The sequence below is a fragment of the Diceros bicornis genome, chromosome 20 (assembly GCF_020826845.1).
Source record: "Diceros bicornis minor isolate mBicDic1 chromosome 20, mDicBic1.mat.cur, whole genome shotgun sequence".
Classification (NCBI taxonomy): Eukaryota; Metazoa; Chordata; class Mammalia; order Perissodactyla; family Rhinocerotidae; genus Diceros; species Diceros bicornis.
Window position 1 is genome coordinate 48,235,273 of NC_080759.1, and position 27,516 is coordinate 48,262,788.

The window sequence follows — 27,516 nt, forward strand, 5'->3', positions numbered from 1 at the left end:
CTTCTTGAACATCGGTCTAGCTACTAACATCAGTCATTTGCTTTTCCAAGTTCTGCCATTTTCAGCCCCAGGTCCCCAAGGTGCTCATGGAAACCCCACAGGGTTTGTTTTAAGGGAGATCTTCCTATTGCCTGAAGTCACTGGTTGGTGGAGATTTTTATAGGAGCATTGGCATGAAAAAGATTGAGAAATTCTAACCAAGTGACCTAGCTAGCATCGGAACACTAGATGAAGGAAAAATGGAATCACAAATCAGAACCTAACAGTCCAATAAGTATCTAATCACCGCGTTTTAAGATTTTCTCATGCGTTTCTCAGAATAAATATAAGCTTTTTATTGTTAATGTGTTTTCATCTCTTTCCCTAGTTAATTTTAGTTCCCTAAGTTGGCTTTAAAATTCCCTATGATATCACTCTTGTTTATAATATATGGCATTGATTTATTACATAGTTGTATGATTAAAACAAATAAGTTTAGGAAAAAGATACATTCAAAGCATTAAAATCTCAAGATTAAAGCATTAAAAGCTCATGAAGGCGAGCAAGTGAATTTTTGGCAAACTTATCTCTTAATAAAAAAAGTTATTGTGTAACTGCATCATCATTTAATCTTTAATAAAGTCTTAAAGTTGTGACAAAAAGTTTCAGAGAAACCAATGATGAAGAAAATCCAACCACCAGATTTTATTTTATGAGCATAAATGAGTTGTTACCAGCCTAGTACCCTACTAAAGGCATTTGCATTTAGGAAATTAATAGCATTGAACAAATTCTATAAATGATGAAATATTGAGAGAGAACCTAGAATTGGAGAAGATGGGAAGGCTGGTAGAGAGTCCTGTTAGTACCATAAGAGCAACAGAGGAAATAAACTCGTGGTGATGGTGGTTGTGATGACTGTTGTCATCTGTGTCATTGAACAACCGTGAATAACCTTTATCATTTAACGATAAGATAATAGAATAGCTTTGTACTACAATTTCCTCTGGGTTTGTTTTGAGAAACCCAGGGTCAAGTCACAAATCAAAAAGAAAACAAGTTTCGTTGTGGTAGTTCTTGGCAAGTTTGCTGTCTGTTAGTCAGCAGCTCCAGAGCCTGGCGTGGTCACAGACTTCTCAGCCAGGTGACCAGGAGATGCTTTAGCTATAAGAAAGGGTAACAGTCTGCATAATTCAATGAAGCCAGTGCCCTTTGCACACTGGACACAAACCAGTGTCGTCATTGCTTCCTTTGTCCCAATGTGAGGTTTAGATCTATAATCATTGAAGCAATCGTTTAAGAAATTAATCTGAAAAGGTCTTTTATTTAAATTTATTTCTAATCTGTAAAAGAAAAGCATTTTTTTCTACTTACTTTCAATATCCATGTTTAAATGTCCCTTATTTTTATTACTCGCTGATCAAAAAAATAAACAACTTGTGGACATTTTATAATAAATTATTGAAGTAGATTCTGTTCTTTGGTGGGGTCAATAAAACATTTTTGAATGATGATGGTAAGGTGTCACTCTGGAGCATCCTTGGAGAATCTAGAATTGTAAGATAAAATTATCCTGCAAAAGAGTATTAGAAATATTTTTTATCTTGTAAAAGATGACATCTGTATATCCTTGTCTGATTTCTCTCAACCAAAAAAAAATTTCCCACTAAATAAATTACAGCTAAATTCTCATTTTTTTAGGTCTAATCACAATTCAGTGTGGCGTCTTAATTTGTTTCATAATCTAAATCTTATACTTTATACATGTAAACCATTTTCAGATCATGATACTTTTCTTGGAAAAGATGTGTTTATCTAAAAAAGTCATATTTTCCTCTGTAAGTTAGAGTTTATTACTAAACTCTGGGATCACTCACAAGTCTTATTTCCCACGTTGACCAAGTAAGGAAGGAACGTGTAAACTTTGACATCATTTTAAACTAATTTCCCTTCCCTAGGTGTTTGGAGATAAACATGACCCATACGTGCGGAAATGGTTCTTGCTGCCTGGCCCTTGATTTATTTCCGGGTTAGAGTGTCAGTTCATTACTTGTCTTTCTGTTAGCTCCTCGTGGAGATTTCTCAGCTAGGTAGTAGGAGCTGCTTTGGATATAAGGAAAGGACAACATTTTATATAATCCAGCTAAGCTAGGGTAATAGCTGCCCAACGCCCCCGGAACACAAACCAGCACTGCCGTCATCCTTCATTGAGGGGTCAACTGGGGCAAAGTTAAGGATAGGCTGAACTTTAAGACCTACTGATATTGTCATCCCATGTGATTGACTTTTCTTAAACCCCTCCCTACCCAATCTTGGGGGAACAGGTGGCTTAATGAACTCCTGGAAACGCCGCTGGTGCGTCCTCAAGGACGAAACCTTCCTGTGGTTCCGCTCCAAGCAGGAGGCCCTCAAGCAAGGCTGGCTCCACAAGAAAGGCGGCGGCTCCTCCACGCTGTCCAGGAGAAACTGGAAGAAGCGCTGGTTCGTCCTCCGGCAGTCCAAGCTGATGTACTTTGAAAATGACAGCGAGGAGAAGCTCAAGGGCACCGTGGACGTCCGGACGGCTAAGTACGTGGGTGAACCCTGCGTGTGGCCCCGTTGGGTGGTGCTGGGGGGCTGCATGATGGTTTATGTCAATGCCTATAAGCCATCTGGTGCAAGGTTTTTGAAGAGGTAGACTAGTCGGTGTTCCGTGAGTCCTAATCATTCACTTCCGTGGGTTGAATTCTTAGGAAACTGGGGAAATAGGACTTCATCTGTGTACAATTCACTTTTTGTGTTTCAGACATTTGACTCTCTCTTGTAAGATGCCAGTCGGACATATAATTAGCCCACTAGAAATGTGATTGGCTGTATGCAGGAATCATGGTGTGAATATTGAGCGATTGATTGAGAACCATTTTATCATCCTTTTATCCGTCAACTTGTCACTCAGTTCCTCCTCACTCACGGCTGTTAGCCAACAGATTGCTGAATTGGGAGCAGACTGCCAATATGGAGGTGTTTTTTGAAATGAATCATTTGTCTTCTACCTATGTTGATATACTAACCATCTTCATTCCCACCAATGAGAGGAACCGAGCTGGTCTTTGAATCCAACGCAAGTCCTTTTTCTGCCACCTTCTTATAGAACCAAAGCATTGAACTATTGAAGGCCTATTATTTTTGTTAAAAACTAAGGTTTTTCAGAAAATGGTTGGAGTTCAGGGCATCTGGTTTTCCTGGGTAACTAGATACTAAGCATAAAACTTGTTTTGAAATAACCGGTAGCCATACTCCTAGCCATACTCCACCCAAAACTGAGTAGCCACACATATTTAGAAAACTGGTAAAATTAGCTTTGAGAGATCAAATTAACTCCTAAAGTCACGAAACTTGAAAATGACATATTGTTTCTCATGAGCCAGCATCAGAAACTTTAGAAAATTATTCCTTGAAAAGTGGAAAGTTAAATGAGGGGAGGGAAGTCTTGTATATGTTTAATTTTAAAGGCAAACAATGAAGTGCAGACAGCGGAGTATTGGACTTTTCCAGGTGGCCCCTTTGGGCTTCATCAGGAGCCCATGCTCCATAGCAAGAGTGAGTTTGTGGGAATTCGAATCTGAATCCTACAACAGTGTTCACAGCATGGCACAGCTGTGTGCATCCCACAGTCTCCCTGCAGCCCTCAACACCATGGTGTTCCTCTTTACTCACTCCATAGAAGGGGACCTCAAATGCCAGGAGGCTGAGAGAGAAAGACAGTCATGGTGCTGAATTTCACCAGTGTAAAGTGATGTATGTTCCTTTTGCAACTCACTCTGTGCTGTTCAGTAAAGCCCTATTCTCCAGGTGCTTTGTAAACATTATAGAAGTAAGGAAATGTTAGCTCTTCTTCAGCCATTTCTGTCACAATTTATAGAGGAAGGGCAAGGAGTTGTTAGGGTTTCACTACACTAAGATTTTTTATTATTAACTAAGATTAATAAAAGATTAAGATTTTTTTTATTTTATATTTTGAAATGTTTTATTATAAAAAATTTCAATCATATGCAAGCGTCAGTAGGAGAATATAATGAAATCCATACGCTCATTACCCAGCTTTAAGTGAAAATCCACCCATGGCCAGTGGTGTTTCATCCACAACCCCACCCCACACTGCTTCCCCTACAAATGACATTCTTTAAACCAAGTCCTAACATCCTATAATTTCATCTGTAACTATTTTAGTATACACTTACAGATTGACTGTTTCTTATATATAATCACAATATCATTATCACATTTAAAAACTAACCTGAACTCCTTACATCATCCAAACTCGTCATTGTTCAGATTTCCCCAATTGTCTTATAGATGGAGGTGATAGTCTGCTTGGTGGTTTGGGTCAGTTTATTTCTTCAATATATATCTAAATAAGGCTTATAATTTTTAGTCCGTTGGCCAATCTCTCAAGTCTTTTTTAATTTCTACATTCCCCTTCCATCTTTTCTTTCACTTGCTGTCTGTTATTGAAGATGCTGCCTCATTGATCCTATAGTTTCCAGACTGTGTGTATCAAGGCCCTACAGTATCATCACTCCCCCATCTCCAGGGAAGCTTTTTACAAATTCGAGTCCCTGGGCCCCACCCCCAGAGATCTCCAACTTGTGTTTTCTGAATGTTTCCCAGGATTCTGATGGACCGTGGTGGTTCAGAACCACGGCCTTACAGCCAGGTCATAGTCTCACCTCCTCATATTGTATAAAAGGTAGCTGAGTTCCTGGGAGGCAAAGGGGCTGGTCCAGGATGACGTGGTCTGCACGGTTTTCCCCCGGGGATTATCATCCTTCTCAAGAGGCTCCATCGCCAAACACTTGGCTGATGGCTCCCCATCAATCACCTCTCTCACTCTCACTCAGAGAAGGCATCACAGATCACTCTCTGAATTCTGATCTTGATTGTTTTTTTAATATTTTATCTCAGTGATTCTAGCTATAAGGTTATATATTTATTTTTTCAAACCAGTTAGACTGCTTAGTTTTGTAGATGTAAAATAAATGTTTTACTGTGAACAGTTGTACTACTTCAGTTGTCAAAGCAAGCTGGCTTAAGCCCAAGACCCTTCTTCATCAACTATATTACCATCTCTGGTTTGATCCTAACATCTGCTTGTGTTTTTATTCTGATTTTGTTAACCTCGTCCACTACATTTAAACGTCTAGTGTTGTTTAGGGAGTGTTGAGATGACATCAAGATGGTATTGAGATCGAGAAACACCCAAATCCTGCTCTCCACCCCAAAACCTCTAATGGGAATAATGTGCCCATATCAGGTTGAGTAAGTCAGAGGTGTCAGCAAGGCCTTAAACCTTAGCTAAGGGTTAAGTGCCTGAGAGGGGGCAGGCATTGGGTGGCCAGCGTGAGAAGAGAGAGGCCCCTCGCTGAAGTCAGGGAAACACCCTCCCCCTGGCCACACCAGCAGCTCCCTTCTTGGGAGCAGAGAGGAGCCTCACTCCCTCTAGAGGCCACGAGGATCTTTATCATTTCTAAAAGCAAAAAAACACAAGGCTGAAGTAGGTCTCTCATTTTTCAGTGACAGTTTCTAACTCCATCATTAGTTTTGTGAAATTGCTTTTCTCGCCTGTTATTCAGAATTCTGTGTTCCTGATTTGTCTTTGGTGCTTTTGTTCCTGCGCAGAGAGATCATTGATAACACCAGCAAAGAGAATGGGATTGATATCATCATGGCCGATAGGACCTTCCACCTGATCGCTGAGTCCCCAGAAGATGCCAGGTGAGGTCCTGGGCTGCCGCCTTCATCATAACTACAGCCTCACTCCTGCGCGGGCCTGGACGCCACACAGAGCAGTTTACCTACTGGCTTTGGAAAGGGTCTCATTGATTTTCTAGTTGGGGTTTTCTGTTAGGATGGTTGATGAACTGTGAGTCATGAGAGATTGATGTTCTTTTCCTGTGGGCAATCCTCCACTGGGCTTATGTGTCGTAGCAGAGCACACGGTTCAGGATTTCCAGGCTCGGATGCCACTAGACAAGACCCCTTTTATCTCTGCTCAGGCTTTTATTGTCACTGACAGCATATGTAAACTGTGCGGCTTCACATGCTGAAAGCCCACCTTCTGGAAGCTTCTGAGCTTTGAAAGAGAACAGCTTGTGTTTGCTTAAGGATTGAAAAAGCAGGAGGATTAACCAGTAGCTGTTTAAATAAATGATAGTACTCTGGCATTTAGAGGGTTTTAAAGGTCTTAATATTGAAAGAATTCAATATGATAGAAGAGATACAGAACTTAGCTTTATTTCAGGCAGTATTCTAAAATGCTTCACATATATTAACTCATTTAATTCTCATGATAACCCTGCAGGGTGGTGGTATTATTACCGTTATCCGCATTTACAGAGTAGGAGACTGAGGTACAGAGAAAGGGTAGTATAATTTGCGGAACAATGCAAGCTCACTTCTATTGAATGGAGGAATTGAGCTTCTTACATTTCTTATGACTGAGCTCAGAGGACAGTGGTGTCCCTCATTGGCTGGGGCAAGTTGGCTAACTCTTCTGGACGTCAGGTTTCCATCTTGGAGTGCTGAGGAGATGTGGCACAAAATAAGGAGAACTGGTGTTTGCTCCTCCGTGTGATGAGTCACAAGGTCCCACAGTGGATGGGATGCAGTGGAGCATCTGTCTTGTCTGTTCCTGCTGCTCTGTAGGGTTATGTTGGAGGTATCTGTCATCCACGTTGAGCAGCCCCAGAGAATATCGTCTAATTTATGAGGGACATCCTTTGGCCTATATTCTTTGCTTTTCAGCTTAGAAATCATTAGAATCTTCTAGTGAGTTCTCAGGGCCTTTCGCCACCCCTTGCCCTTTGAATGTTGCTGAGTTGATACAACACCATGGTAGCAGCACTAAGGGCAAAGAAAATAATTCTTCCCATGGGAACAAACTAAAACTCTGCCTGGGTCCATAAATTTTGACACAAACTGAAAAAACAAGCAGACCTGGAATTATAGCCCCATCATTCCGTCTGGGACTCCTAGAGACCACGTGTGGCTTTTTGTGGTCCAGGGAATGCCCACGGCTTTTCAGCTGAATTATAGGCGCTGCATTTGGCAGCTGTCCCGAGTCTGTTGGGTGCCATAATGAACCTGCTAAATTTAACCTTTGGAATATTTTAGCCAAGGTCTTTTTCCCCTGACCAGTTGAACACCTGTAAAAAATTCCTTTTTGGATTCCAAGTTATACTTGAGTCAGGAGGAGAAATTTGTAAATTTAGGAATGTCACCTGTAAAGATTGAAAATGCAGTAAATTTTATCCCTTTGTGTCTGTGGGATCCCATGGGGCCTTCATTTTGAAGGCATGTGATTTTCAGTGTTTGATTCGGGGTATTTTGGGGGCTTCACAAAGCAGTGGCTGAAGTCTTGCCTTTGGGTTAACCAGAATTGATGGAGAAAATTTGTATTAAGATGTTTCCCTTGGTCTGCCTAAGAGTCTGTATGTCATGAGTATTTTCAGGCTCTGGGTCACATTGTTCTTCAGTAATCACAGGAGGTAGATTTTAGTGCTATGCTATAAATAACTTTTACGTGACTGTTGTATATAGGTTTTTTTTTTTCTTTTTTTTTTTTTGCTTAAATATCTCACTGAATACCAAGTACTTTCTGCTCTGCCTTATTTAGAGGGAGGGTGTATGTATGTCTTTCAAGCCCCCTAGAGGAGAAGGATGTTCTAGCATCTCTCTCATGTCTGGTACCTCTCACCTTTTGTAGTTGCTTAAAAAATGCTGGCTGATGGATATTTATGGTCATTTTCCTCAAGCATGTATTGTGTTTCTAGTTACATCATGACTTTTGTTCTCTTTGACTTTTCTGTGGTCGACATGTTTTCCTTTATTATCTGATTCTGATGAGGCTGGAAGTGAGAAAACTCATTTAAATGAAGATGGAGGAGTTCTCCAGTCAAAATAATTTTCCACTGCCCACCTCAAGCAGTTGCTTTATTTATTTATTTTTTTGTGAGGAAGATCAGCCCTGAGCTAACATCCATGCTAATCCTCCTCTTTTTGCTGAGGAAGACCAGCTCTGAGCTAACATCTATTGCCAATCCTCCTCCTCCCCGCTGCCAAAGCCCTAGTAGATAGTTGTATGTCATAGCTGCACATCCTTCTAGTTGCTGTATGTGGGACGTGGCCTCAGCATGGCTGGAGAAGCAGTGCGTCAGTGCGCGCCCGGGATCCAAACCCGGGCCGCCAGTAGCGGAGTGCGTGCACTTAACCGCTAAGCCATGGGGCCGGCCCTCAAGCAGTTGCTTTAAATTTCCAGCTCTCTATGGTTTTATTCACTCACATAGAAATCCTGGGTGGTTGGAGACCCCATCCTGGGAATGAGTAGGAAAAATAGGCATCAAGTGGCCATGCTGAGATGGTACTTCTACACTATTGGCGTTCTTACTTTGAAGTTTATTTTTTAAAAAAGAAAAGGCACCTGGATGTCCCCTACGTTCTAAATAATATCTTCAGTACAGGTCCTTGGTATAAGTGTTTTAGGTCAAACTGAGGGTTTTGCTGCCATTTTCTCTACGAACTCATCATCATCATTAAATGTCTATAAAGGACTGTGGGACTTGGAGGGAAGAGTCTTCCGTTGACCTGAAATTGTGACGTATGGTACTTAAAGGTGCTTTGGCTGTTTCTTCTAATTTTGTTCCTTGGTAGTATGAAACCCACATTTACTGGGGAGAAGTAGGCAAATTAAAAGCAAAGTTGCTCAGAGATGTCATTTTCCACAGAGCATGTGGAGAAAGGGCACCACTGTTTCACAAATTGAAAGGTTGGCCACCCTTTGACAGTCACTCTCTCCTTCCCACAGCCAGTGGTTCAGCGTGCTGAGTCAGGTCCACGCATCCACAGACCAGGAGATCCGGGAGATGCACGATGAGCAGGCCAACCCGCAAAATGCTGTGGTGCGTGAGCACAGAGGGGGTGGAGGCAGGACGTCCTGAGGGAGATGAAGGGACTGGGAATTTCTGGACAATCTTTTTTTTTTTCTTTTTTAAGTAAAAGTACAGTGATTAAAGAGAAAAAGAGGAACGTTTTGGTTAAAAATCATGCAGCTAAATAGAATAAATTATAGAAGATCATAAGTAGCAATAGATTCCAATTCTCCCACCTCAAACCATTAAAAGAACAAAAAAAAAAATCCCAATTTTTATGAAATCATGGAAGCACATTACACTTTTCTCGGAAGGACTTGGTGAATTCCAGATCATGTTCTTTCTGTCTTCACTCTATCCCAGACATGTAGACAGAGTCCTAAAATCATATTTAAGAAATAAAGTTTTATTTCTTCATAAGAAAAACTCAACATGAAACAAACTTTCTGAGCAGAATAAGTTTAAAATTTAATGACAGATCATAGTGTAAATCAGAAAATTTGTACCGTTAAGAGAAGTTTGTCAACACTCTTCACTGAAGATATTTTAAGAACGAGACAGATTAATTTGTAATTTTTTTTAATGAGTGAACTGTAGTTCTGCCTTGTCTAGAGGCTGTCTGTACTCACTAAATGAAGGGGGACCTTTCTTAGATAACTGTTATTTTGCAGTTAACCCAAAAAGAAGGAGCTTGCTTTGTTTGCCTGTTTAGAGAGTCAGTCTGGGGATATTACGATAATCTGCTCTCTATAGAATGGCTCTCACTCTCTCTCCATTTTGCTCATTTCCAGGGCACTTTGGACGTGGGGCTGATTGATTCTGTGTGCGCCTCCGATAGCCCCGATAGGTAAGCTCAAATGTGACTCTTAACAAAAGTGATCGGTTCCCTGCACGCGTCCACAGGTCCCTGTGCTTCTGAGCCACTTCCCTCTTGACTGGGCTGTGAGTGATCCTAGGCTGCGTGTTCCCATGTGGTCAACCCCAGCAATCCAAAGTCTGCTTTCTTGGTACCTGGTTGTACATCCGCTGGAGGTCTTCCTCTCTGGCTGTCTTTGGAGTGCTGTGGGAGCCACTGGAAACCTAAAAAAAGAAAAAACTTACAAGAGGAATATTTTTCATTTGGGTACAGGGACAAAGTCAGGATTCCTATGGGAAGAAAATGCCTGTTTAGGAAAACAGTATTCCAGCATAGGGGTGGGGGTAGTTCTGCTTTCTAACTTAATGATGAATTTGAAAAGGATTTTGATGACAATTTATATGTAGAGTGTTAATAAATTAAAGCACAAACGTTTATTTTCCTTGACATTTCTTCCTTAACTGTGCCCTCAAAATAGCATGCTTTTGGTTTTGTTTTTTGAAGGCAAATCATCTTGGGAGATTGTCTAGGAATCTCTGTATCCAGTAACCTTTGTCTGTATCATCTCTCTTTTTCTTTGCTGCTTGTGAATTCTGAGTAAGAATTAAAATTGGCTTCTGCCTTCGGTAACATGGCTTTAGAAAGTGAATAGAATGTGTTCCAACTGACAACAAAAATAGTGTCTTCTAGGCAGAATTCTGGAGTCTCCATCACCCCACTCTTCTACCCTTAATGAAGGCTCTTCTGAACCACAGAGCCTTTGTTTCTGGTAGTTACCCTGAGCCGTCTTATACACGACTCAGGAACATTTAACGCATGCGTTATGTCAGTAATCAAAGCCCAGGTTTTTGTTCCGACAGTCAAGTTTCTACCTTATCTACATCTGTCTTCTAAACCCCTTCACTCCAGCAGGCTGAGTATATGATGATCAATGCCTAGAACTTTCCATCCCTGCTCAGGCTTTCTTCTCTTCCTCATGTGCCCACCTTTGTCCCTTCTCAACTATAGAAAAATCTTTTTTTCGTTTTTAAGCATCACCTGTCTCTCCCTATCTGCTACAGTCCTGTTAATCTTCCCTTTTATTTTTTTCCCCCGAACTTTTGCAGCCCTTAACTGCAGTGAACATTTGAAAACTTGCAAGAAATTGTTCACAGGCACTACCTTAAACAGAAAGAGGAATTAGTATGAGCAAGGGCCTCTGAGAGGCTCAGGGCATTGCCAGCCAGAAAGAGATGAGAGAGAAAGTAAATTTCCATTATTATGTTATCCCTGACTGCAAATGTGCCCTTGTCAGATGGCTTTGAAAACATGGACCCAGGTGGCTCTTTGTACCAGGCATAATCAAGTGTATAAGATGTCCCACTTACACCTATTTACTGATCTTCTTCTAATGAAATGTGCCTGACATTTCATTACCGACCCGCAGAAATATTATCCGAGGCAATAACCAGAAGCAGAAAGAAATTTACTTTGGAGAGGCATCAAAAAAAAATTTTCCCCTGCAGTCACCTTATTCAGCCTTCCCAGAACCGGGTTTCAACTGGAAAGTTTTGCATGAAGAAATGTTTTCCCTTCCAGGACCTTCAGAATGTGTTGCTCCAAGTTTAAAGGTTAATGATGCATAAAATAAATCCTGCAGGAATGAGCAAGGTTTGCCTTACCATAAAATACAAATAGCACCGCAGGTTTTATGCCCATGACCCATATGCCAGGAAAAAGGCATTTAGTCTCGGTTCAAACAGAGGTGATGCTGACAGTTGAGCTAAGAGGCTTTGCTTCCTTCTCGCCCTGTCGCTCAGACCCAATTCGTTTGTGATCATCACGGCCAACCGGGTGCTCCACTGCAACGCCGACACGCCGGAGGAGATGCACCACTGGATAACGCTGCTGCAGAGGTCCAAGGGTGACACCAGAGTGGAGGGCCAGGAGTTCATAGTGAGAGGTGACTGCCCCCCATGCTTTGCTTTTTCACAGGGTGCTGCTTTCATTTACATAGATATCTGCTGTCTTTCCATTTTGAGCAGGCTTTTCTGAGTAACTTTGACGCCTGAAGTTGTTAAAAATAGTCAAATAACAAAGGATCATGGCCGTTTCTAGCAAATATGTAGAAAAACAACCCATTTGTAAGCATTATGCAAATGATTACCTGGTATTTGGTGTTTCTCTTCACAGTTTTTAATTTACACTTGAATCTTTCTTTCCAGGATGGTTGCACAAAGAAGTAAAAAACAGTCCAAAGATGTCTTCACTGAAATTGAAAAAACGGTGGTTTGTGCTAACCCACAATTCCTTGGATTATTACAAGAGCTCAGAGAAGAATGCTCTGAAATTGGGCACCCTGGTTCTCAATAGCCTCTGCTCGGTTGTCCCTCCGGACGAGAAGATATTCAAAGAGACAGGTAACCAGTGCAGTGTGCTCGTGACCAGCTGGGCCCAAAACACCACACGTCAGATCATAAGAGGTCTGCGTTTGCTTGGAGCAAAGGAATGAGATTCCTACCTAGAGTGTAGGAATAGTAGTTTTTTTTTCTCCGATAAGAAGCTCTTTTCTTGTTGATTCATCTTCTGAGGCTGTCTGTCATTAGCTGTATGAACATTTAGTATTTAAACCATAAATAAAAAGTAAAGAAGTCTTGATTTATTGAGTTGCAGAAAGATCCTTCGAAGGACAATGACATATAAACAAAGATTATCCAACAGGAAGCTTTATTTTTGTACGCTTGTGTTTTCGTCTTTTTCACCATTGTGCCTTAAGAGTCATAATGCAACCTAAAAAAGATAAATCCTGACTGTCAATGAACATAACCTAATAGAATAAGAAGCAGTCAGTAAGCTTAGTTTTCCTGCTTTTCGATGTTATAAAGATGTTCTAGATTGTTTATTTTGATTTTTCTGGCTAGTTGTGATTTTGTGCTTTTTAAATATAATTATTCCATTCGAAAAAATATTCATATATTTTTTAATATAGTTACTGCATTCCAAATTATAGCTTGCTTTTGAACACATAGGCTGCTTGCTTCGCACAGTGTTTTCTTTTCAAGGGACAGTCTAAGAAAGGAAGAGAAGAAACAGAAAGGGAGGAGGAAGGAAAGTCAGGAATCAGAGGAAAGAGTTTTCACTCTTGTTCGGGAGCCTTGAAAGGGACGTTACTTTATGCCTGCTTTGCTTTCAGAGCAAATGTGATAATCTGTACATATAATTCTGGGTTTATTGTTTTATGTTTGTCTTCCTCTCTCAACTGTAAACTCCATGTCTTTTGGATGTGCAGGGCAAGGCACATGTAGGAATTCAGCAAGTATTTATTAAATTAAATAACTAGTGACTTAAAGGGGCTCGGGTGGAGATGACACAGGCTTCTCATGGTGCTGGATTTCTGGGACTCGGTGCCAGAACGTCACCTTGGTCGCAGAGGTTGATGCTGTTGTGTGTCTGCTGCTGTTGTTGCAGGCTATTGGAACGTCACCGTGTACGGACGCAAGCACTGCTATCGGCTCTACACCAAGCTGCTAAACGAGGCCACCAGGTGGTCCAGCGCCATTCAAAATGTGACTGACGCCAAGGCCCCAATCGACACCCCCACCCAGCAGCTGATTCAAGACATCAAGGTAAGGTGGATCCGAGCTCGTCAGGGTGCTTCATAGTAGCTCACAGATTCTCACCCTGGGAACATCAAGATGTCAACATTAGTCAAGCTCCATTGATAGTCTGTAACCAAAGCCAACTCTTGGTTAATTTTGTGTTCGCATATCCCTGCTTTTAGGAATCTAAATTTGAGATTTTTAGGTGAAATTTTACGCTAAAAATATTTTGTCTCGAGGGAGGTATTAGGTGTTGCTGCTGAGGCAAACTCAATTGTTGGGCCCTGTAGGCAGAGGGACGATGGTCTATGGTTTGGGGTGTAGGGCTCCCCCATCACAGGGACGTGGTGTGATCTGCGTTGTGGACGACCTGCTATCCCACAGGTTCCACTTGAACCCAGGTGGGGGACCTTCTAGGAGTAACACAATAATTCTACTCTTACTACGGTTTCTGGACCACACAATGGATTCACAAAGTACCCAGATGGGTCTAGAAAACTTGGAATCCTTATCAGGTGCTCCAGACTCCCAAGTCTCTAGACTAATATTGATGGTGTTCAATTGTAACTTCCTGTTTATAAAGATTGGTTGCTCTGTAAATATATGTTGAATGAATGAATGAATGATGTAATAGCAGCCATGAACCAGGATCACTGCACTCATTTTCCAGGAATGGAAACGGAGACATGGGATATTCTGGTTGTATTGCTCACGTAGCTGGTCAATCCCTGATGCAGAGCCAGGTCAAGGAAATTATTTGTACTGCTGTTCCTCCAAGTTCTCTGTGCAGGCTGATTCCCAACACAAAGGAAAGAGCTGGAGCTGTGACAGAAAAGGTGCTCGAATGATAGGGAGGCAGGTTTCTCCCGATAGACATCAAAGGAAATTAGCTAATCGGATCCGGGAGGCAGACTCCACCTTTGTGAAGGTGGGAGAGGGTCTACTATATCAGTAGTGTATTATTTCCCATCAAATCCAAGTCAGCCTCTTGATTCCAAAGTGATATGTGCTTTCTGGGTATTTGAAGCCAAAATCCAGCAAGTCTGTTATCCTACAAGACTCTACAAAGTTTCCCATGGAACCCAGGGTGCTGGATACTAATAATTTCATTTCTAGTCTAAAAAAAAATAATTTTTTGAAGCGTTCTTTGGAGAAAGGAGTGAAGCACATATCAGCTGAGCTTTCTCTTCAAAGCTATATCTTATCTATTCCTATGTTCTTTAATTAATTTGAAATCAGACATTAAGAGTAAATAGAATTTTCCAAATATGAAACAATACTTTTTAAGAAATTAGACAAGTTGCCCTAATGAAGTCCATACAAAATTTAAGTAATTAAAAAAATTTTTTTTATGTCTGTCAGTTGGGTGTTACTGAAAAAGTTCTTATAGTGGAAATGAACTTACCATGACAGAATGATTCATTGCCTCTCCTTCAACTTTTCTGTTTATTTGAAGTTCCGAAAGTAACTTCGGCTTTTTCACATCCCAAATTAACATCTTAAGAGCATAAATACATGATGAAATTCTATGAGAGGATGTCTTAAATTTCAGGACTGAAAGGGAAGGCAAGCACGAGGGAGAACAGTCTTACTAATAACATTAACATGTGTAGTTTTCAGCTATAGAAAGAATGTGAAGGCCAATTAAAGAACTAGCAAGATGTATTTTTAAAATGAATTATAGATAAAGATAACATGATTTGGCTAAATGATTGACGGCTAAATAATTAGCGAGAGACATCTAAATTAATTTAAGTATATGTAATCTCCAGGGGGAGAATTTTCTTTTCAATAACATGGGAAAATATATGCACAAGCAACAACAAATGGGCTATGTAAGAACAATGTGTTTGTGACTTGTCTTCAATCACACATTCTGGATATCTTTGTGCTTACAATTATTAGTGCTTGATTTCCACCACCATCCCTAGGCTTAGGGATGTTTTATACTTTTGAAAAATATTCACGTGTAGGAGAATACAGATGATTTTATTCTTTTACGTACATGTTTTTTACGGTAAGCTTGTTTGCTTTCTTGAATGGCTCCCTTATTTTCAAGGAGAACTGCCTGAACTCGGATGTGGTGGAGCAGATTTACAAGCGGAACCCGATCCTCCGCCACACCCACCACCCCCTGCACTCCCCGCTCCTGCCCCTGCCCTACGGGGACATCAATCTCAACTGTAAGTCCCCACTGGCACCCAGACCCCAGACACTGGGGTTTTATGTTCCCTATTAATTCTTTAGCTCTATCATATTACCATTTGTTTTAATTCAAAGACTCTCTTTGTCATCATGAAGGGAAAAAAAAAGGTAAAATATACTCAGATTCATTACGAAAGTGGGGATTTCAAAGTTTGGTTGTAGTGATGGGAGGATTGTTGTACTAAAAAGATTTAAAAGGGTGTCAGAAAATGCCAGCACTCCCCACGAACTCGGCCTTAAAATCCGAGAGGACCAGATCCTCAATAGTCTTGCATTCCACGTATGGAACCTGTTCGGCAGTAGACCTACTTTTAAGGAAGCATTTTGTACAATAAAATGGTTCACTGACATAACAAAACAGTGTAACCTGCCCACCTCTGTGTTTTGACAGCTTTGGTAGCAGATTCAAATGTTGGGGAACGTGGTGGGCACTGCATCATGAAGTAGATCTCTGTCCCCATCCCTTCCTCCTGTCTACTGCTCAGATTATACCTTCTCCAGACGCCTCGTGAGACTTCTGTGTCTGTGTTGTTTTCCTAGTGCTGAAGGACAAAGGCTACACAACACTTCAGGATGAAGCCATCAAGATATTCAATTCCCTCCAGCAGCTGGAATCCGTGTCTGACCCCATTCCCATAATCCAAGGCATCCTACAGACAGGGCATGACCTCCGACCCCTGCGAGACGAGCTGTACTGCCAGCTCATCAAACAGACCAACAAGGTGCCCCATCCGGGCAGCGTGGGCAACCTGTACAGCTGGCAGATCCTGACGTGCTTGAGCTGCACCTTCCTGCCGAGTCGGGGGATTCTCAAGTACCTCAAGTTCCACCTGAAAAGGTGTGAGATGGTCTGGGCGGAGCAGGTGGTGCAGTAGATTGTAGTTCTGATAAGGAGGACCTGGAAGAGAAGACACCCGGTGTGGGTCGGGGGTCTCCAGTTCAGATCGTGGGTCCCGTGAACAAGCTTACAGACGGAACACAGGCATCCTTTCTCTCTCTAGGCCACATAAGGCTGTGTCGGGGACCACGGCAAGTTTGCTATAGTGTCCTGATGTGTAGGACATAGGACAAATTTAATTACCACTACCCTATATAAGTAGAAAAATAGCCAAAAAACTTTATTATTCTAGATCAAACAGGTAGAAACAATCTGGTTCAAATTCTGATTAACTATGGAAAAATAATTTTCAAACTTAAGTATGAGGCATGATTATTTCAAGTATACCAGTGCTACAGAGGTGAACTGGCAGCAAAAGTTGCTCCCGGTCAAACATTGGCTCTTTGGGGTTTTTTAAAATTATTATTTAAACTAAATCTGCGCAGGACGAACTAGAGCCCTGCCAGGAAGTGGCTGGGGTTTGCTCCGTTCACCACTGGGGGCCTGCTCACCGCATTAGTCTGGAGCCAGCCATCCTCAATCCAGCAATTAACAGTTAGTGTTTGTCTCCTAGGATACGGGAACAGTTTCCAGGAACCGAGATGGAAAAATACGCCCTCTTCATTTACGAATCTCTTAAGAAAACCAAATGCAGAGAGTTCGTGCCTTCCCGAGATGAAATAGAAGCTCTGATCCATAGGCAAGAAATGACATCCACAGTGTATTGTCACGGTGGAGGCTCCTGCAAGATCACCATCAACTCCCACACCACAGCCGGGGAGGTGAGGGAGAGGCCACTGCACTGCATTCCGTTTGATGCATCCCTGTCGATACGCTTCAGTCGGGAAAGTTGTGCACAGTTAGAAGGGCTGTTATGTATGGTTGTGGTTTGCATAGGATGGCTGCTCCCATAAACAAATAAATAAATAACCTGCAACCAACCACATGTATAAAGAGATAAAAATATGTATTAAGGTTGAGTAGAAACAGCAAATTAAACTTGTGCCAGGGTATGAGACATAATCCTGCTAATGTGAGAAGCCGTTGAGTATCCACTAGCAGTTGCCGATCTGACTCAAGTGTTCCCACTATGACCAGTTTACCGTATCACTTCTGCCATAAGGTGTTCCTGTTTGCCACGTGAATATCTAGAATGTTGGGTCAGGGGAACATGTTTTCTTTTTTTTTTTTTTTTTGGTTGAGGAAGATTAGCCCTGAGCTAACATCTGTTGCCAGTCTTCCTCTATTTTGTGTGTGGGTCGCCGCCACAGCATGGCCACCAATCAGTGGTTAGGTCCGTGCCCAGGATCCATACCTGGGCCACCGAAGTGGAGCGTGCCAAACTTAACCACTAGGCCACTGGGGCTGGCCCTTTTCTTTCTCTTTTTAATTTAACTTAGTATTATAAAACCAATTGGCTAAAAAGAGTAGTCAATAAAACCCAAAAAAGCTTATGTAGAAGAAACATCAGTAGCTGTCACTGTTGTTTTTGGAGTTCATGAATTTATCACATAAAACACAGGGCTTCAGTTTTCATGCACTTTTCATGCTAATATGGGTTTGCAGGAAATTAGCCCAACATCTGCCCCTACCAGTGGGCAAAATACCCTGTGTTCTTTTTGTCGAGGAAGAGGGAAAACTGATTTCAAGAGAACAAGGGAGGAACATCACCTTGAAATTCTGGGTGACCACACACGACAGTTTAGGAGGCTGCTTGGACCCTCACTTTTGCCGGCAGCTCCCTCTGGGTTCAGATGAAGGCACGTTCTAGAGCCACAGCTTCGGGCGCTGAGACCTTGCTCTGTGTCTTCCAGGTGGTGGAGAAACTGATCAGAGGCCTCGCCATGGAGGACAGCAGGAACATGTTTGCCTTGTTTGAGTACAACGGACATGTCGATAAAGCCATCGAAAGCCGGACCATCGTAGCTGATGTGTTAGCAAAGTTTGAAAAGTAAGTTCCTTCTCCCAGAATATTAAATAAAATAAATTAAGAGCAAGAGTTGAGGATTTGAACTTCTATTCTTCAGCTTCAGTGTACCTTTGAGCTCATTTTATTTTACCTATGTTGGAGCGTATTTAATTTTTCATATCTGCTGGCTGTTTCTCTTGATTCCTAGATAAAGCCGCTGTCTCAAATATGATATAATGTGTCATTGTTCCTTTACCCCATTCTTTCTCTAGTCCCCCGTTGTACTCATTATCTTGGAAATTCCTGATTCTTAGGTTCTCGTTTGTCATTAGCTTTGAAACTAGGCTAGTAGACACAAGCCAACTTACCAACTCTTCAAACTATATTTCCATCTCTCGGAATTCTAATATTTGATCTATGACTCTCACATCCCCAGAGTAACACAAAAGATATTGCTGCTCAGTGTAAACACAGCCTCCATAATATTCATGTCAATTTTTATAAATATTATGGTAGTTTATTTAGGGGTTGGTAAAGGGACTGAAGAAATGGCTTTTGTTTCTTTGTATGGATTCAGCTTAAAGCTTAACTGGTACTAATTAAAATGAGACACGTGGAAAATCCTCTTTAGCACAGTTCATTGAAGGCTGCCTATTTGTTGTCTTAAAGTGAGACCAGAATGAAAGCATATTTTTCACTTGTTAAATAAAATCAGGAACTCTGATCTTCCTCTTGTTCTGTTTTCTCTCTCCCTCCATCCTCATCTCCTACCACTCTGTTACCCGAGTATTGATGGAATGTCTGTATCCTTAGAAAAGTCATATAAAGTCAACTCGCTGTGGGTCACCTAAGGCCCGTCTCTTGTTCGCTTTCTGAGTCTCTCTTGACTTCTGTCCTAGGCTGGCTGCCACATCAGAGGTGGGGGACATGCCCTGGAAATTCTACTTCAAACTTTACTGCTTCCTGGACACAGACAATGTGCCAAAAGACAGTGTGGAATTTGCATTCATGTTTGAACAGGTAAAAGGAACTTTTAGAAACAGATTCCTTTACTGGCGAGCAGGGGGTGAAACCTGTTAATACCCCTCCTAAGTTAACTGCTGGTCCTTAGAAATTATGCATGGCAGTAGATTTCCCAGCGCAGACGGGGTCAGCTGCTCTTTAGTTCATTTGTAGGGTGAAACTCCTACACATTTTATTTAAACTCCTCTACCAGGAACTGTTCTAGTTGGGGAGAGAGAAACAATAAAGAATAAAATATATGTGTTAGATGATATCCATGTTAGGGAGAAATGTAAAGCAGCGAAGGGGGGTTAGTGTACAATTTTTAGCAAAGGTGATCTTTGAGAGAAATCCTGATGGAGTAAGGGAGTGAGCCAGGTGGACATCCTATAACAGCAGTTTCTGGCTCGTAAAGCTGTTGCCCGCTTCCTTTCAGGCCCACGAAGCCGTCATCCACGGCCACTATCCAGCCCCTGAAGAAAACCTCCAGGTCCTCGCCGCCCTGCGGCTCCAGTACCTGCAGGGGGATTATACACTGCACGCCACCGTCCCCGCTCTCGAAGAGGTTTACTCCCTGCAGAGACTCAAGGCCCGCATCAGCCAGTCGACCAAAAGCTTCACCCCATGCGAGCGGCTGGAGAAGAGGCGGACGAGCTTCCTGGAGGGGACGCTGAGGAGGAGCTTCCGGACGGGGTCTGTCGTTCGGCAGAAGGTCGAGGAAGAGCAGATGTTGGACATGTGGATCAAGGAAGAAGTCTCCTCCGCTCGGGCCAATATCATTGACAAGTGGAAGAAGTTCCAGGGAATGAGCCAGGAGCAGGCCATGGCCAAGTACATGGCGGTGATCAAGGAGTGGCCTGGTTACGGGTCGACGCTCTTTGATGTGGAGGTGAGCTCTGGTTGCTGTGCTTTCTGGGCGGGCTGGCTGCTGCTTCATGGACCAGGTTGCAGATGAGAACGTAAATCAGTGCAACCATGGCCAAGTTCATAAGGAGGGAGGAGGGGATGGAATTCTTTGCTCTCTTACGCTCTTGTTAGAGCCCCCAAAATTTTACCCTTAACACACCCATCCATCCACCAAAAGGTTTCTTCCCTCTTTATAGTAAATCCTTTCATAATATTAGGAGTGAATGGAAAATTAAGATGTCCCCTATTCTTAACTTCTATTCTTATGGAAGCCATAGAGCCAATAAAAAAGTGCTGGTAAAAATCTGCATTTAAAAAATTAAAAAATAATTTTTTAGACCTGTGTACACAAAATTAGAAACTTTGGATCTATTTGGATTTTACATTTTTATTTTGTCCTGTGACTGTTTGCAGGGCAGAACTTCCGTTTTACAATTAGAATTTAGCCATTAGCATTAACCCAGTACTGATTCATATCATATCTTCATATCTTTTTTTTTAAGTAGACCATTTATTGAAAGGAAATCCTACTAGTGTCTAGATCAAGGCTTGGCAAACTGCAGCCTGAGGGCCAAATCCTGCCTGCCTCCTTTTTTGTAAATAAAGTTTTATTGGAACACAGCAGTGCTCATTCCTTTCTGTATTTTCTCTGGCTGCTTTCACACTAAAATGGCAAATGATTCAAACGACCAGTAGAGTGATGATGTTGAGAGGTGGAGAGTCAAAGCAAGATGTTGGGATTTACCATTAATTTTCCCCAAATGCACAAGATTGATGGACCAGTCAGAAATCAATCCGGACAGCCAAAGAGATACCATTTCTCCTGTTTCACTTCCCCCAGGCATAAACATGCATTGAATGAGTTCAGTATTCTGTGCTTGAGTGCAGAGTGCTTGACTCAAAGCCTGTCTTGCGGTTTCTGTGCTTCATGTTTCTAATGCTTTATGATCTAACTCTTACACTAACTCTTGCCCACCAGTGCAAAGAAGGCGGCTTCCCCCAGGAACTCTGGTTGGGCGTCAGCGCGGATGCCGTCTCCGTCTACAAGCGTGGGGAGGGAAGACCGTTAGAAGTCTTCCAGTATGAACACATCCTCTCTTTTGGGGCACCCCTGGCGAACACTTACAAGATCGTAGTTGATGAGAGGGAGCTGCTCTTCGAAACCAGTGAGGTAAGAGGCAGACTAAGGAAATCACTTCATTTGTGGTCTTGACAAAATGGAAAAACGACACCCCATTTCCTGATGCCTTTGACCCAGTAATTTTATTTGAGTATTTTGCTTTAAGACATATAGAAAGACAGTATGGTGGTTCCTTCTCAGCTGCAGGTCCTCGCAGGCCAAGATCTGATCATCCCAAATTTCTTCTCTGTACCTTTGCAACAGAGAAATTTGGTTCTTTTGTATCAGGGGGTCTTACCCATGGAGGAAAGGAAGAGAAGGAGAAATGATATAGATGTCCAAGAAAAAATATATAGTTTGGCAATAAAGCTTTGTGCAAATCAGTAGACAGTTATGGCAGAGAATCATAGCTGAGAGACTCGGCTCTGGCAGTGTTCAGGGAGCAGGAGGGAGTGGGGCGGGGGCATGACCATCCTGGGCATAGTTAATTCTGGCTCACAAAATTACAAAAAACGCCTCTAAATATGTATGCTATCTCCTCCAAAGCTTAAAATGTAGTAATAGTAATATAAGAAGCCTACTGAGGTCTCCACATAGGGAGCTGCTAGGAAGCTAAGGTGGAAAATGGAAATGAATCCCATGCTGCCTGGTCGGCTGTTGGTGTAAAGTCACGGAGAGGAGGTGCTGGGAGGCAGTGATCAGACCAAGGATGTGGTACGGGAGGTAGACTAGGCTGACGGGAGGCGTGCAGGGAGATGGAAAGAGATGGGGATTTGACTGGAGGGTTGCAGGCGCCAGGCTGCCGGGTTTGGTCAGCTCCAGGAGGCAACAGGGAACAGCTATGGGATCTTTGATTGTGCGTGACATAACAACAGTGCTTTTACAAACGGTGATGTGGGGTGAGATTGGAAGGGAAGAGAGAAAGTGGAAATGGAAGCCAGATGTCTTAACAGAGATCCAGGCCAACCATGAGAAGGGATGGGCCAAAGGGGGTGGCAGTGCATGCATCATGGGAAGGAGCTAACATGAGATCGTAGCTGGCATGGAGCAAAACTGGGCATCTGCGTGCTCTGCCAGTCCCTTAGAGCCTCACTGCTATTTTTTCAGCTGCGTCACGAGGAGCTGACTAGAGCTCTAGGTTACAGTCTTTAAAAGCTGTGATTGTGGGCTCTGTCGTTTACCGTTATTTAAGGTGGGGATAATAATCCCAGCCCTAATGATACCAACACATTTGGTGTCATTGAGTAGGGTTTTTTTTTTTTTTTTTGTGAGGAAGATCAGCCCTGTGCTAACATCTGCCAATCCTCCTTTTTTTTCTTTTTTTGCTGAGGAAGACCGACCCTGGGCTAACATCTGTGCCCATCTTCCTCCACTTTATATGGGACGCCGCCACAGTGTGGCTTGCCAAGTGGTGCGTCAGTGTGCGCCTGGGATCCAAACCGGCGAACCCCGGGCCGCCACAGCAGAGCGCACGCACTTAACCACTTGCGCCACCGGGCTCGCCCCTGGGTGGGTTTTTTAATGTGCAAAATCGGACAATTTTACATCAAGCAAAAATGTCGTTTTTGTGTGAGAACCACCAGGTGGTGCACACTGTATGTGGAAAAGCCACAGTTCCTCTTCTCCCTGACTAGGACTGGGTAAAGCAGCCAAGCTTTCGGCTCTATACAGGACTGGAGCTGTGGATTCCCACAGCACGCCACTGGCTTCTGCTGGGAGGACAAGCCCTTGCCTACCCGTGCTGGGCGGAGGACGTGTGGTTGGTAGGCCGGGCCCCCTGGCCTGGTGGAGACTGTGACTGTGTGCCGCTTCTGCTTGGCAGGTGGTGGATGTGGCCAAGCTCATGAAAGCCTACATCAGCATGATCGTGAAGAAGCGCTACAGCACCTCGCGCTCGGTGAGCAGCCAGGGCAGCTCCAGGTGAAAGCAGGAGCCAGTCGACGTGTCTTCAGGATCTGGACCGCCACCCTCTGGCCTCGGCCGGCTCCTTCGCTTGGAGCCTGAAGCAGAGCTGCCCAGGCTTTCTGGAAGCCCCTCGTCGGAGGGAGGTGTCTCTGAGAGACCTTTCGCCCTGTCAGCTTCAGTGATCACGTATTAAGCTGTCAACCTTAACCCAGTTTCCAAAGCTTTACTACTCCTAGATGACACATGCCTTAAAAAAGAGAGAGGAAGAAAACCCACGCTGCCGCCAAAGCAGCCAGAAGTGCCTTAACTTGTGGAACCAACACTAATCGACCTTAACTGTGCTACTGAAGGGAAATGCTTCTCCCCCTTTTGGGGAGACTTACAAAGCTTGGAAGGGGGGGCATTTATCCATCAATTATGCACTAACCTCCCAGCCTGATTTCCTGACTTCGAGGGAAGGTGAGGGAGTGGGGAGGGGGGACAGAGGGAGCGCAGGGGGACAGTATATTTTAGCTGGAGTGCTGCTGGCAGCCTTCCTCCTGGACATGTATTAACTTTTTTCTTTGTTTCATCTTTTAAGTATATGTGCCTGCCTGTGCATGCGTGTGTTCATAAACTCATCACTTTAATCATTGTTTCATGAGCATTAAAAGCAAAGGGAAAGAGGATGTGCAATGGTGTAAACAGTCTGTCTGTATATTTTAATAGTTCAGAGTTATAGTCTTCAATTGTTCCTTTATAAGGTGGTTTTATTAACAAACCGGAATCCTGGATTTTCCTGTCTTTGCTGTATTTCGAAAGCCACATTTCGACTCAATTTCGTTTTCCATGTAGCAAAGACTGCATTCTGTCCCTGCTGTATTATAAACAGATATGCAGCCTGCAAATAACTGTATTTATAAACCACTCTTCCACAGCCGACTCCAATGCTGTTTTTAGAACAATATGAAGTCATTTTGGAGTCTTTCGTTTCTAAAAGATTTAAGTTAAAAAATATTTCTTTGAAGGTTAGTTTTTATCATTCTGGGTAGATTATGTTATAACCACGTTGAATATGGCGGAGAGATGCTGCATTCTGGAAAAGCTTAACACGTGAGTGAATCTCTAAAGGACCCTGACATTAAATGCTGAGGCTTTAATAAAATACACACATATTTTATCCCGAGTTTATAATGGTGGTCTGAACAAGGCACCTGTAAATAAATCATTTATGACCAGAAGAAAAATAATCTGGTCTTGGACTTTTATTTTTATATGGAAAAGCTGTAAAGACTTAGGCCGACTAAGTCTACCCACAAAGAAAAAAGAAATTTGCCTTATCCCTTATGGACAGCCATGTGAAGTCGCTGTTTGTTGGCTCAAAGAACGTCTGACAATAAAAGATATTAGCTAACCTGCAGTGTATTTTCTTTATCAGGGCGGCTCTATGTACCAGATGGGGTTGTCGTTTTGTTTTTGTTGGCTTTTGGTTTTAATGCTTTTGGCTTCAGAGTGTCTAAGTTGTGTGTTTCATGCACTTGATCACTGGGTCTAAAAACAGACATCACAACTGCTCTTTTAGAAACAGAGCATGACTGTAAGAAAGCTGAGAAGGTAAAAGACAGGGTTCGATGAAATCAGAGATCTAAGGACTTGAAACGTGTGTTTATGTCAAAAGGCTCCTATTGCTTAGCCCCAGAATGTGCCTGATCATGAAATCATGATCCTGCAACCTGCTTGCAGCCCTGATGACTGTGAGGCAGGCGGTTTAGCCACTGATTTACGCCAAGAATCAGCTCAGGACATGGGGTCTCGCCAGCAGAGGCCTCTCAGCCAGACATGGGACGTGAGCAGCCCAGTTCCCCCGGATGTCCCAGTCGCTTCCTCTTACTCCCCACGCATCCCCACCTCTGCTTGTGTCAGGAATGGCCTCCTCTCACTCCACGGGGATTGGGAAGTAACCCGAAGCCAGGGGCTGCTGGCACCTGTGGCTTCCAGTGACAGATGAGGTGAGCTAAGACTCGGACGTTCTGTTATCTTTGTTTTCATTTCAGGCCCAGAGAGAAGTTGTCAGAAGTGCCTTTTCCACTGCTCACCACTCGGGATTCCCTCTGACTCCTTGTACCCCTGAAGGCTGCCCCTCACCTCCAATTATATTTGAGGAAATAGGCAAAGAAAGGCGAAGGGACTCAAGGAAGGCGTGGCAGCAGCACCAACGCTGGGACCCAGGTCTCTTCACACACAAGCCTTTGCACGTTGATAGCTTCATTTTGTTTCATTTTAATGTTTTCTTTAGAAACAAAGACTCAGAGAAAGACGCAATAGCATGGAGAGGGAGCCTGTACACCCTCCACTTGGTTTCCCCAGTGGTGACATCTTGCATCACCATCAAACAACATCACAACTGAGCAACTAACACTGAGCTCTCCCCATCCGCCGAGTTGATTCCGATTTCACCAGATGCACACACAGTCAATTGTGTGTGATCTCAACAGGTCTGAATATGGTCAGTGGAGTAATTTTGAACATCTCTGCTTATTACAGAGAAAGGCATCAATACAGGGAACATGACTTCACTGCAGACTGACTTGGGCAACCTAATTGTATTTTCATTTATTTTAATTTTTAAGTCTTTTGGAAGAGAATACACATAGGTGGGTTTTTAAAAAAATTCAAATGGTAGAAATAAAATTTCTTTTCCTCCCAGTCATGGCCCCCTGGTTACCCAGTTTCCTTCCCCAGAAACAGCTCTCTTTATCATTTTCTTGACTATCCTCCCAGAAATATTTCAAGCATATTACTCACATATATATCCCCTGTCCCCTTCCCTTTTTTTTTTATTTTTTTTTTTTGGTGAGGAAGATCAGCCCTGAGCTAACATCCATGCCAATCCTCCTCTTTTTGCTGAGGAAGACTGGCCCTGGGCTAACATCCATGCCCATCTTCCTCCACTTTATATGGGACGCTGCCACAGCATGGCTTGATGAGCGGTGCATCGGTGGGCGCCCGAGATCCCAACCTGGGCCGCCAGCAGCGGAGCGTACGCACTTAACCGCTAAGCCATGGGGCCGGCCCCGACCCTTTTAAAAAATAGATAAAAGCATAAATTATTTTGCATCTTGCTTTTTTTCCAGAATAATATTTTTAGATATGATTCCACGTGGTACCTGTAGATTGCCTTATTCTTTTTGATGACTAGTGTCCTGGACAGCTTTGGGAAAAAAAGCAGTCCACCTAATTTCTCAAAATAGTTCAGAAATCTAAGAAGCAAACACTTTATAAGATTTTTTACTCAGCACATTAAATTGAGGTCATATATATGCTATAGTAAAATTCTGTATTATCTAATACATTGGGATCTTTGATAAACTCCTAGAAATATTTGTGTCAACTGGGTATAAAAATAAGTGCTTTAAAAAATAGGAAAAATAATCCTCACCCAACAAAAGTTTATTATCTAATGGGGAACAAAACAAGTACACATAAAACTGAATTTAACTGGTACATTTATGCCTGTCTCATATAATTGATCAAAGAAGCATCATGATATTGGACCTGGATTCTGGGTTTGGCATTGCCACTTTCGAAGTATATAATTTTAATCTTTTAGGTCAGGGGTCAGCAAACTACAGCCCAGAGGCCAAGTCTAGGCCACCACCTGTTTTGTAAATAAAGCTTTATTGGAACAGATCTCTACCCACTGATTTGTGCGTTGTTTGTCCATGGCTGTGTTTGCCCTACAACAGCAGAGTTGACTAGTTGTGAAAGAGACCTCCCACAAAGCTGAAAATATTTCCTCTCTGGCCGTTTATAGAAAGAGTTTGCAGACCCGTTTTACGTCATTATAGAAGTATAATATTTCCTTTATAACCAATTGTCAGCTTTAGTAAGAATTTTGATTCCACATGTTATGCAAGGAATGTAGTCTCCAGTTTTGAGATTATTGCTTTAAAGGTTTCTTGTCCACTATTTCTAATGACCTGCCTGATTTCCCTCCCCGACTCTGCATTTCCTCATCAGCACAGACTGGCTCAGCATTGGCTGGCTCTCATTTCCACTTGATCAATCAGCAGATGGACCAGAGCCTCTCCAGGACAGAAACTGTCTTCCCTCCACATGCCCCAAGAAATCCAGCACCGTGCCTGCCTGGGACTGAGCTTAGTCAGAAAGAGGGAACAGGTCACAGCCCCAACTCTCAAATGGAAATCAGCCAGAAAGAGGGAACAGGTCAGAGCCCCAACTCTCAAATGGAAATCAGCCAGAAAGAGGGAACAGGTCACAGCCCCAACTCTCA

The 27,516-nt window shown here is 42.8% G+C and overlaps 1 protein-coding gene across 1 annotated transcript in view; it reads left to right on the forward strand.

The window, feature by feature from the left end:
• The window catches only part of MYO10 (myosin X), a 214,619-nt gene extending 189,983 nt beyond the window's left edge, over nucleotides 1–24,636 (forward strand). Inside the window, exons 27-41 of the mRNA XM_058564310.1 lie at nucleotides 2,304–2,547; nucleotides 5,638–5,733; nucleotides 8,822–8,915; nucleotides 9,677–9,732; nucleotides 11,541–11,683; nucleotides 11,946–12,140; nucleotides 13,189–13,346; nucleotides 15,379–15,502; nucleotides 16,065–16,362; nucleotides 16,976–17,183; nucleotides 18,216–18,352; nucleotides 19,210–19,330; nucleotides 19,749–20,201; nucleotides 21,198–21,389; nucleotides 23,161–24,636. Coding sequence (XP_058420293.1) covers nucleotides 2,304–2,547; nucleotides 5,638–5,733; nucleotides 8,822–8,915; nucleotides 9,677–9,732; nucleotides 11,541–11,683; nucleotides 11,946–12,140; nucleotides 13,189–13,346; nucleotides 15,379–15,502; nucleotides 16,065–16,362; nucleotides 16,976–17,183; nucleotides 18,216–18,352; nucleotides 19,210–19,330; nucleotides 19,749–20,201; nucleotides 21,198–21,389; nucleotides 23,161–23,262 — 2,621 coding nt within the window. The 3' untranslated portion in view covers nucleotides 23,263–24,636. The remainder of the gene's footprint in view (nucleotides 1–2,303; nucleotides 2,548–5,637; nucleotides 5,734–8,821; nucleotides 8,916–9,676; nucleotides 9,733–11,540; nucleotides 11,684–11,945; nucleotides 12,141–13,188; nucleotides 13,347–15,378; nucleotides 15,503–16,064; nucleotides 16,363–16,975; nucleotides 17,184–18,215; nucleotides 18,353–19,209; nucleotides 19,331–19,748; nucleotides 20,202–21,197; nucleotides 21,390–23,160) is intronic.
• Nucleotides 24,637–27,516: the final 2,880 nt, after the last annotated feature.